General features: G+C 41.1%; 1 protein-coding gene across 7 annotated transcripts in view; it reads left to right on the top strand.

Annotated features, from left to right (window-relative positions):
- Positions 1-11,812, top strand: part of LOC125745205 (ERC protein 2) — a 214,384-nt gene that overhangs the window by 48,332 nt on the left and 154,240 nt on the right. For all 7 annotated transcript variants that reach the window (XM_049017803.1, XM_049017802.1, XM_049017801.1 and 4 more), the window contains one exon: positions 1,591-1,758. In XM_049017803.1, the coding sequence (XP_048873760.1) occupies positions 1,591-1,758 (168 nt within the window). The remainder of the gene's footprint in view (positions 1-1,590; positions 1,759-11,812) is intronic.

Below are 11,812 nucleotides of genomic sequence, written 5' to 3'. Positions count from 1 at the left end.
ATGCCTTTCAGCGGCAAGGACTGCTGATTATGAATGTTGATAAATCAAAAGGCGGGGGTAGGGGGTGGGGCGGCTCTCCTGATAAGGAACCCAAGGTTACAGTTTTCCTCACAATGGCCCTTTGATGAAAAACAGCTCTGGGTGCTATAATCCTTCATAGGGCATCATACCGACTCTTGACCTTTATGAAATGAACACTTATTTGTACCATGTGTAAGAAACGAGGCTTACTTGACCCGAATGTAATAACGTTACAGAATGTGAAAACAGGGAAGCCTTTCATGGAAGTTTTTCTTTTTTAATCAAAGGTGGAGCTGAGGTATAATTTAATGGAGAGTGCTTGCCGACTTTCTTTGATGGATTCATTATTTATGATGGTAGAGTCGCTTTCTGAGGCATTACGCAATCTACAGGCTTTTTCTTGGGTTTACTTTGACAGGCAGTTCTAAGACAATTCCAAACCACTGTAATATGTAAAATGTGACATCACTCTTGGAAACACGGGGGCAAATAATTAATAATAATAATTTTCTCTAGTGATGAAATGATAACATCTTTAGGATATTACATATACCAAATCTTTCTTTGCTGTTCTTTATTATTGTTTTTATTACGCATTAAAATTGGTACTGACAGTGTAAAAATTCAAACATGTTTGACGTTTCTCTTGTGTACATTAGCTCAAAAAAGGTGAATTACTACATTTCTTTCACCTGTAACAACTCAGACTATGGTGAAACAAGTGCATCATAAAAAACTATTTAAAAATACAGTTTTCCCTTTTTGCATTACTAGCTTCAAGTTGTTTTCAATTTCTGGCTAATTATTTAGCGATTAGCTGGACTTCTCTTGTTTTTGTTCTTGTTCTTTTTTTTTTTTTAGGATAAATTTACACCCCAATTTTCTCTGGGGACTCCCAGGACTTCTGTGAGATCCTATGACCCCACATTCCACATCTCACAGCACTCTGGGATATCAGATCGCTCAGAAGTACTTTTTATTCCCTTTTTTTTTTCTTTTACATGAGTTGGTCTTGCATTTTTGTGAATTTTGATGTTATGATGTGCTCAGTCAAGTATTGTTGAGAAATCTCTAGTTTTCAAATTTTTGGCAGAAGGTTGCAGCCTGTGTGCGCACAGTCATAGAGTCGAATTCAATCCCCCCACTGAATTCTGCCCGGCGTCAAGCAGCTAAGAAGCACAGCGTATGATCTGCCAGATATTTGAATGTGATATTTCTGCTCCATGTACGTTTCTCTCACCACTTCTGTCACCCTGCATCACGGGAGCCATCGAAGGCTCCCTTTGTCACGACTGTGTTTCCCAGTATGTTCTGACTCTGGAATGCATGTGCTTGTGTTTTGACACCCACTTGTACGTTTTGGTTTTTTTGTTTTGTTGCTTACTGGAGGTCTGCAGTACCTTTATCTCAACAGTTCAGGTGAACTGGGAATCAGGCTTTCGGATTTCCACTACAAAATCCGAACCCTCTGCCTTGCTTTGCGAGAATTGCTTTAGCTTGTCATATGCCAAATAAAAATAGCTTCTTTTTGATTTTTTTTTTCCCCACAACCATATATTTGTTTTCCAGATCGATCAGCTGAAGCAAGAACTGTCAAAAAAAGAGTCTGAGCTTCTAGCCTTACAAACTAAGCTTGAGACGCTGAACAATCAGAACTCGGACTGCAAGCAGCACATCGAGGTGCTGAAAGAGTCTCTGACTGCCAAGGAGCAGCGGGCCGCCATCCTTCAGACGGAGGTGAGTTTGAACTTTGACCTTTTGTCAATTTATGCAAGTTGCGTGGCCCACATAAGAAACCGTTTCTAATCTTGTCATGGCATAACCGTGAATTTTAGTAACCTTAGCCATTCAGTCTGCAGCGATGCCTGGATATGAATGGAGAATCGTATTGGCTATATGGGGCTCTCTTTAATGACTGTTTCACACAGCCAGAAAAGACTGGCAGCATTTTCTTCGGTCCCTTTGAAGTTGCGAATATCTTTGTGGGTCTGATGATTTTATCGGCTGGAACTTAATAGGAATTTTTAGAAACTTCTGTTGAGTTGGAAGTGATACTTAAGATCTCTTTGAATGGGAAATTGAGAGCATTTCTTAACGATGTGCACTCTTCATTACAGGAAGCAATTTTGGATGAAATTAGGTGTAATTGTCTATACATGTGCAAAGAATTTGGGGTCGAGGAGGCTGAATACATCATAGTGGAAGACATTAGTGTCGAGGTTATCAGGAAACCGCTGCATTATGGGTTAATACATAATTGGACCTAATGCACCTGATACATGACACTTACTCTCAGTGCTCCAAAGGCCACTTTAATGTCGGGAGCTAAACATTATAAATGCAACATTATAATGGGATCTGTCAAGGAGAGTCTTCCTCATTCTGCGCCTTCTCTCTGTTTGTTTTAGCTTGAATAGATGTTCATAGTGCTCTCTGAGAATTTCAAGATGAAAAGAGGCAGTGATTTTTGTGTCCAGTATATTTTTTGAAAAAATGAATGCTGGATGAAACAGCCAGTGACAAACAGAAACAAGCAGTAACAGGCAAGACTGCAATGGCATTTTCAGCGCCAAGTAGGGTGGCCTGCAGGCTTTTTCCAGATCGTTCTACATTCTCTCAGTATTGATTGATATGTCATATGTACACTAGTTTTGCACTGTTATATTCATTATTATTATATGTAATATTCATATAATATCTAACATTTTAAAATATCTTGGCCTAGTTTTAGCAGAGGAAAGCCCAAAACACAGCAATATAATTATCAGTGCTGATATTAACATTCAAGTACAAACAAGCCATTTGCAAAACACTGGTGGTGTTCATGCAGCACCTGTGTTTTTATTTGTTTCTTTGTACAAATGTGGGGATCTGGCCGATAGCGATGAGACTTGCAAAATCTCAGTGATTTTTTTTAATTTTAAAAGAGAATTTGAGTTATTTTTATCATAGGAACGAAGATTCGATTTTGGTTCCAGAATGCATCTCTTTGAACTTTAGTGCCACTCTCTTAACCCGTGTCTGCTCTTCAAATGCATATTGTACTTTTGTCTTTTAAAAACTTCATTTGATTTTTTTTTTACTTTCTGATTGACTTTTTCTGCCAGTTCACCTCATTGTTGAACAGCAATGTTTTAAGGCAATTATATTCAGTCACTAAGGATAATTATGTATATTTATGACCAGAAAGGAGCATTTTCCTTCTTTATGAAATTAGCTAGTACAAATAAACCATAGACTTCGTACACTCAAAGAATCGCCTTTCAGTGATTCCCTAGTATTTAGATGCAAAACTCTCTTTTAAGTTCACCAACAGTATGTTTACCAAAGAGAGATCACTTGAGTTGCTAAAGTCCACTCTACTATCCTCAGAATTCTAGGCTTGGAACTATTACCTTGTTCAGTTTGCTTGGCCTCCAGGAATAAATCAGAAATGTGCTTCATTGTGTCCTCTTGTTCAATATTTACCTGGCAAGGAGACACTAGAATGTGATTTCATGGTTCCGTTCCACTGAATTTTCAGTTAGACATCAGACATTTCTTTGTCCCTAGAACACCTATTTGGTCTTTGTTTCATTGTTTCTACAGTTTTTATTGATGATATAAACATCAGGATTCGTTTTTAAAAATCATTTAATTTAAATAAGCTAACATGGCTATAACGAATACTGGTTGAAATTTTGGGTTCAACTTCCAGATACTCCTCATTGAACCCAGTGAAATGTGTGGCGCAGAATGCGTTGGGTGCTGAGTTGTATCATGATCAGCAATCTGCAGGTGGAGGAATCGGGTGGCGATGGGGAATGTTCGGGAGGCTGACCATTTCTCTGTCATAGAAACATCAGCCCTTTATTTGGCTTGGTTCCATTCACTCTCAGATAAACACATTCGTGAAATTAAGTACTGCATCATATTTGCCCCAGTGTTACCTGAAAATAAAGACAGAGGCCTTTACAAAGCGGTAGTAAAAAAAAAACTTTATTAAAAAAAATGGGCACTACTATGATAAACAAGATTTTTCGTAGCATTTAATGATATGAAGGTAATAAGCAGCATTGTAGAATTACACCTGGCATTTTTTGCTAACATATTACAATGAGCTCTTTATTTTTTAACTGTCAGCATTGTGCATATATATCCAGTATTAGTGCTTGGAGGATGGATATATACATTTGAAGGGGTTATAATAGTACAGGCCAGGTGTGCTGCTTTGAGTACATCAACACGTACAACACCGATGGGTTTCTCAAGCTTAACACTTTCCGTTATGTATCTGGGTTTATCCAGCACTGTAATGACAGTCGGCATCCCTTCTTACTTCTTTACCTTGATAAACGGAGGCTGTACTGAGGGCAAAACGGGGGCAAAACCCTTAATGTGTCCTTAATGCTTTGTGTGCTCAGTCTGTATTAGCTGGGAATAAATATGGATGGATAAGAACATGTATGTGTTTTTGGTGTGAAGATTTCAAAGGCAAATACCTCCCATCCCCAGTTAATTCACCCCCCATAAGAACACTTATGGGACCATTTGGATAGATGGCTACCAGCTTCCATATTTTTTTTACCTGTAATGAGAGACTTTTCATTTTGGAGGAAAGTGTCAGATTTCCAGCAAGTAGCTCCAGTGGGTATCACATGCATGCTGTCCTATTTGTTAATGTAGTAGGACTGGCCAAGTATAAATGATACATCAGCTTATTGTCAATTTATTTAAATAAGAAACTGAGAAAAGGAACGTTGTTTCACATCAGCTTATTGCATCACATAAATGAACAAAATTCCAGCCAATCATATGGCAGTCTTTTATGAATGAACAACCTGAAATCAACAATATCCAGCAAGGTTGACATGCTACTGTTTTGGTAATATAATGTAAGCAATGCTTCATTTATAAACTCTGAGCTCATAGGCTACGTTCACATTACAAGTGCCATTCTTCCATTGAAATTTTTTGCTCAGATCGGATTTCTTGATGGTTTAATATTCATAATTACAAGTCACCTGTAATGTGAAGGCATCTGTCGTCCAAAATGACACGTATGCGCACATTGATAAGTTTTCGAATGAGTCATATGCATCACCGACAACGAAAATGCTCAGTGCATGCATACAGCCAAAAAAAAAAAAAACTAAACATGAATTCTGATCTGACCGTTCGATTGTCACATACCCAAGAATTGGACACATGCTTGATCTTGGACCACATATGAGAATGACTCAAATTTGATTTGAAAAGATAGGACTTCTGTGTCCACACAGCTCTGAAAACAGATCTGTATCATATTAAGGCAAGACGTCAGATTTGAGTCACTCCAGCTTGGTAAAGACCATCATGATGTAATGCACACACATCAGTCTTTAACAAGGATAATGTACTATTACTGCCTTACATAACAATACAGTATTTTCTATTGATGCCTATTAGTTACATCAAACTTTTTACTTTTCTTGTTTCAACTTGTGGTCCTTCTCATTAGCATTAATCTGCAAATGCTGCTCCTCTCTTCGCTTCCTCTGCTTGTTCTCATTAGCGTTAGCATCCACAAACACCGCTCCCCTCCTCGCTGTCTCTGCTTGTTCTCATTAGCATTAGCATTTGCAAATCTCTTTCTTTCTCTTTCTTGCTTTCCTTTCAAATCAAAAGTCATACACAAACTATTTTATAAATATGCACTTCTTTAGTTCAATTTGCATTTATTCCAAAAGTGCACTCAAATTATTTAAAGTTTAATGATAATTATAATCGGCGTAGCCTTTGAGGTGCCGGAACGCCAGGGCTGTTCTCCGACACACATCACTCAGTGCACAAAAGAGATAAGTGTCAATAATGAATGCCACAGCTCAGAAGCCTTGACTAATTTTTTAATGGATAAGCAAGATACAAAGTTGTCGGTAGTGTGGTGGTATGTTTTGCAGTTTAAAGTCTGACAGGCATGGTACTGCGTGAAATACAGAGTAAAGACCCATTTTCTAGTGTTACACCCTGCAATAAAAACGTGTTTTCATATGATTCACTTATTAAAATTAGGTTTCAGTTTGCAATCCATGCAATTTGTCGCCTTTTTCATGTTCTGAATCTGTTTAAGGGAATTTTAAGTAAAAACAGTATTTAAATAAAAAAAAATAATGACTTGAATCACACATCATTATTAATATCGATTGATATTAAAAAATGATCCTGATAAAATATTCTGTCATATCACCCAGCAGTACCCAGTAGAGATTAATTGGTACCGCTTCTATTTGATCACTTATTAGTTTTAATTTGGCGGCTGCAGTATGGCGGCCTTCCATATGAAGGACAGTTGACTGTAAAACAGGGCTATACTGTCATTACGAGTGTTATTAATGGTGTTTATATTGTTAATTGTGTGCATTTCTTTTGAGAAACGACTGAACTGGTAGCAATTTGAGTTGTTTCGTACTTATATTTTCGGCAAAGGGAAGCAGCTAAATCTAACGCTGATCAAATCGCATGGGAACACTGAGCATCGCCGGATGGGTCCTCTTTCTGCCATCCAGTTTGCGGTAACAGTTTCTTGCAGGAAAGATCTAAAAGCGGGATGGGCAGGATGCTTAATGGGCATGTTTAGCGGAGTGCCAATAAATCAGGGTGTCAGGATTGTAAACGATCTTCAAAATGATTACCATCTGTGACAAGAATATTCACAAAGCATTAATGAACGTGAGTGTGCTGTGATTTGAACAGGAAGCAGGTGCTACCTGAGATGTGTTATAGTACCGGTTACAATTATGGAGACCTGCGATAATTCTATGTTGCGGTTGCATGTTCATTAACCCCTCGACCCCTAACCCTGTCACCACACAGAAAGCACACATCTTTCTTGTGCAAAGAATGAGGCCTTTCTTCTGTGGACTGCTCTGACTGAGACTTTGGGGCTGCAGAGGCCGGTTTTCAGCCATGCTTCATCCTTTCTCCAACCTTTCTCCTCAGTGATTCAGCTGTTATTTCAATCCGTAGCAGAGTTAGCGATGTTAGCCTGGCATACCTCTTGCTAATGTGGTACAGTCCATAGCAGAGTTAGCAATGTTTGACTGGTGTACCTCTTGCTAATGTGGTACAGTCCATAGCAGAGTTAGCAATGTTTGACTGGTGTACCTCTTGCTAATGTGGTACAGTCCATAGCAGAGTTAGCAATGTTTGACTGGTGTACCTCTTGCTAATGTGGTACAGTCCGTAGCAGAGTTAGCAATGTTTGACTGGTGTACCTCTTGCTAATGTGGTACAGTCCGTAGCAGAGTTAGCAATGTTTGACTCGTGTACCTCTTGCTAATGTGGTACAGTCCGTAGCAGAGTTAGCAATGTTTGACTGGTGTACCTCTTGCTAATGTGGTACAGTCCGTAGCAGAGTTAGCAATGTTTGACTGGTGTACCTCTTGCTAATGTGGTACAGTCCGTAGCAGAGTTAGCAATGTTTGACTGGTGTACCTCTTGCTAATGTGGTACAGTCCGTAGCAGAGTTAGCAATGTTTGGCTGGTGTACCTCTTGCTAATGTGGTACAGTCCGTAGCAGAGTTAGCAATGTTTGGCTGGTGTACCTCTTGCTAATGTGGTACAGGCTGTGTTGGAACTTTTCTGCAAGGATACATTTTCCTGGGAAGTATTGAACAGGCCTTGTTTTGAACAAAGAGCTGATCACATATGCGTGACAGATGAAAGTATCATTAGAGAAAGACCCTCGAGCGACATAGAATAAAAACGTTTCTTCAGCTTATGAAATCCAAAGAACTTTTTTTATTATTATTTTACCTATATATTCTATCCACTTCAATGTAACACATCAGACTCATTCTATCTCGAAAACCAATAATGTGATTTCACCAGTGTCGGAGGTCATGTCCTGTCTGTTTGAAAGGTGTGCACATTTGAGACAACATGACATATCAGTAGGACGACAGGACCTGACACAGTTATATGCCAGAGTCCCAGAGTGAGCATGGAGACCTTTGTTACTGCCATCTGACACGGACACCACTGATGAACAATATAACACTCGTACCACTTTGGCATTTACCCGGACTACTACTGTAGATCCGGAAGCATTGCTACACGTCATATCGTATCCTCATGTCGTTAAAGACCATGGAACTGTTCATTTTACAGAACATGGTATTCTGTGGAGGGGCGGCATGGTGGTGCAGTGGTTAGCACTGTCGCCTCACACCTCTGGGACCCGGGTTCGAGTCTCCGCCTGGGTCACATGTGTGCGGAGTTTGCATGTTCTCCCCGTGTCGTCGTGGGGTTTCCTCCGGGTACTCCGGTTTCCCCCCACAGTCCAAAAACATGCTGAGGCTAATTGGAGTTGCTGAATTGCCCGTAGGTGTGCATGTGTGAGTGAATGGTGTGTGAGTGTGCCCTGCGATGGGCTGGCCCCCCATCCTGGGTTGTTCCCTGCCTCGTGCCCATTGATTCCGGGATAGGCTCCGGACCCCCCGCGACCCAATAGGATAAGCGGTTTGGAAAATGGATGGATGGATGGTATTCTGTGGTAATATAATGCCTATGTTGCCTTTGTGCAACAATGAAAAGTTTAATTGGGTAATTTTACGTTTTGTTCTCATTCAGGCACCGAGTAATTGCTGTATAGGCCTAGATATTATTGCTGTGGTTTATTAGGGTTCATTTGAGTCAGAGAAATCACATGCATAACACTGTATGTACAAACATATTTCTGTATTTCACTTGGCTCTCTGGTCTCCACCCCTCGTACTGTGGCTCTGAGTTTGTTTGGTGTGGCACGCTAAGTCGTCTCCCATCCAGGGTGTACCCCTGCTTTGTGTCCTACGAGAAAGACCCCAGGCCCCCCTGGTCAGGTCTGAATATGGATGAAACATTGTTAAAAGAGGCAGCATGCAAATCAAAAATCCATTTTGTTATTCTTTGTCTGTGTATATTGTACATACATTTGCTAGGCATGAAGTTTGTTTTGTTGAGTTGCAGTCTATGCTTTACACATAGTATCCATCCATCTTCCAACCATTTATCCATTGATAAATTAATCCTTTTTTGATACTACTTTGCATTTCATTATCATTTGAAATGTGCTGTGCCGGGGCAGTAAGGGCCTGAATATCTGGAACAGGTAGAAACACTTTTGCCATTTGTTTTGGCCTGTCAGTGATGGGCTCGCAGTCCCACCGTAAAGCACAAAATCCTCATTGTTAAGCTTAACAAAGCTTATGACCTGGGCCTACTGGGGTACAGTAGCTAAGTGAAACTGCAGCCACTGTGATAACATCCTGCGTCAGACATACATACATACAGTCTTCAGACCAGAGACCTTCACCCAAATTGAGGTGGCTTCCTTCTAAAGGTCGAATGTGAGTCAGGCTAAACTCAAGGGCCTGGCCAGTGTAAGTGATGGTTTCCAGTTCCTCCATAGCTGTCCTTCTTTATAGGCCCTCTGTGCACACGCTACTTTGATAAGTCATCTTTCGTAACTGCTCTCCATTTCTAGGCCGGGCAGGTTAGGGCATCCACCATGTGACTAATGGCTTTTTGAATGTCAGCTTTTCCATCTTTCCACAGCGAGTGACGCATGACGCCCATGTGGTTTGAGATGGGTTCTGCATCATAGATATATCAGCCTCGAGCTTCCTGGTGGCAGCGGTGATTTCGGGTCAAAGGGATGGCACAGCGCCATATGTTAAAGGCAAATGGAGTCGGTGTGAGGACAGGTGGTCCCATCATTATCGGAGAGCCAGGATAACTCCACAAATCTCTGCCTGTACATTACGCTGTGTGAAATCGAGGATGAGAGCTCAGTGGACAAATGATGACCAAGGTCTCCTCCAGACCTCACACAGGAGAGCTGTACTTTGGGGGGGCCGTTTCTGTAGATTAAATCAGATGATTTTACAGAGTTTATTTAGTCAACTTTGGAGCTGCGAGTCAGGAAATACTCAGTGTGATTAGTGTCCCTCTGGACACTCGCTAACTCTGAAAGTCTTTACGTTCCCATTAAGCTTCTTCTGTTAAGTGAATATTTTTTGCAAGGAGAAATTTAACAAGTGGATCTGATTTGTGTGTACGTGCTCAGTCTCTCTAGCTGTGTCTCTCCCTATCTCTCTCTCTCTCTCTCTCTGTCTCTCTCTCTCTCTCTCACACACACACACACACACACACACACACACAAGTTGGTCTTCCTATCTAAATGGGGACCTTCCATTCATTTCTACAGGAAAAGCCCTAATCCCAGTCACAACACCCTTAACCTCTACCCATCCCTAACCTTAACTATAAGCAACCAACCAAAATACAAGTCTTTTGGCACTTCTTCTCTTTTGATTGCATTCACAGATTTTTATAAAATTGAGGTTATCCAAATGGGGACCTGAAGAAGTGTCCGCAAAAGTAAGGAAGTTTCAGGTTTTACTGCACTTTGGGGACATTTTGGTCCCCAAATGTGATCTATGCACACCTACACACACACACACACACACACACACACACACAATTGTGTCATATGTCGTGTTGTTAAAAATACCGGGAGGTTCTTACAGTCAATTTCCCAAGTGCCCAAGTGTCTGCAAATCGGTGTTTCCCAACCTGGTCCACGGGGATCCCCAACTTGTCCACGTTTTCACTCTCTCCCAGCTCTCTGCCAGACATTCCACATTTTTGTTTTGTCCCAGCTCTATGCTGGGAGCTGGGAGGGAGCAAAAACGTGGACTATCTGGGGTCCCCGAGGAACGAGTTTAAGAACCTGCTGTAGATGACCTCGGTCTAATAAAGTCTGTGGCCCTGTGGCAGTATTTAATTGTGACTTCAGGGTTAAACATGTAGCCTGCACTGACCCGGCGGGACTCTGGCCTGCTCCCTCCCTCGTTCTCCACTATTTAGGAACGGCCGTCCCGTGTTGTTCATGGCAGCACTGTCGGACGACTGGAAAACATGCAGCGCTCCAAAGTAAAGATTATTTGTGTTTTGGAACCAGTCGAGAAGCGAATGTGGAAAAGCCATAAAGCAGAGTTATGTGAAACAGAGCTGAGATGACGAGATATTTAATGGTTTACACAGAGGTGTGCAAACTGACATGGAGCTTAACAAACGCTTGTAGCGAGTTCAGTCGGTAACAACCTCAGTGTATGAATCACTCCTGTATGTCTGTGCATCACTAAAGCTGAGGTATGATGTTTCTATATGTCGTATGAAGAAGCAAGTAGATGTAGCGTGTGAAATATTGGGTTATACTGAGCTGATATAGCCATATGAAGGCAAGCTATTCAATGTGCACATTGTGCATGCAACTACAGGAGAGAACAGTAAAATAACAATGTACTATATGGTTTTAGTAAGACTAATGTCTCCTTTAGTCTGCTGCTGGGAGGTCTTTGCATATACACAGTTTTGTATGTAATTTGTCATTTTGTTCTGAAGAAAAAAGTAGAACTAATGATGCAGCTGTATGTGAGTTATTCTCTTGGTCTGTGAGTATGGTTTTGTAAAATGGACTAAAGTATCTAACTTATAATTGAGTGTATGTGCGAGGTGTTTAGACCATCAAATTTAAGCTTTGTTAGGGTGGCTTGGCAGGGCTATGTAAGGTACGGCAGCATGAATCATCTTTCCGGAAAATACAGCTGACAGGCTCTGGCAGGACGATGGCTCGGCGTAAGGAAGATTACTCTACTCCACGTCTGTGGTCCCGAGCACCTAGCAGGCAGGCTAGCAGGTAGCGTTTTAACAAGGCTTTCAATGGCTCAGCTGGGGATCGAGGGGTCGGCATGTCTTCTGTCGAAGAGGATGTTTGTCTTGGTAGCACCTC

The sequence above is a fragment of the Brienomyrus brachyistius genome, chromosome 6 (genome assembly GCF_023856365.1).
Source record: "Brienomyrus brachyistius isolate T26 chromosome 6, BBRACH_0.4, whole genome shotgun sequence".
In the NCBI taxonomy this organism is placed as follows: Eukaryota; Metazoa; Chordata; class Actinopteri; order Osteoglossiformes; family Mormyridae; genus Brienomyrus; species Brienomyrus brachyistius.
This window is presented reverse-complemented; position numbering and strand designations above follow the sequence as displayed.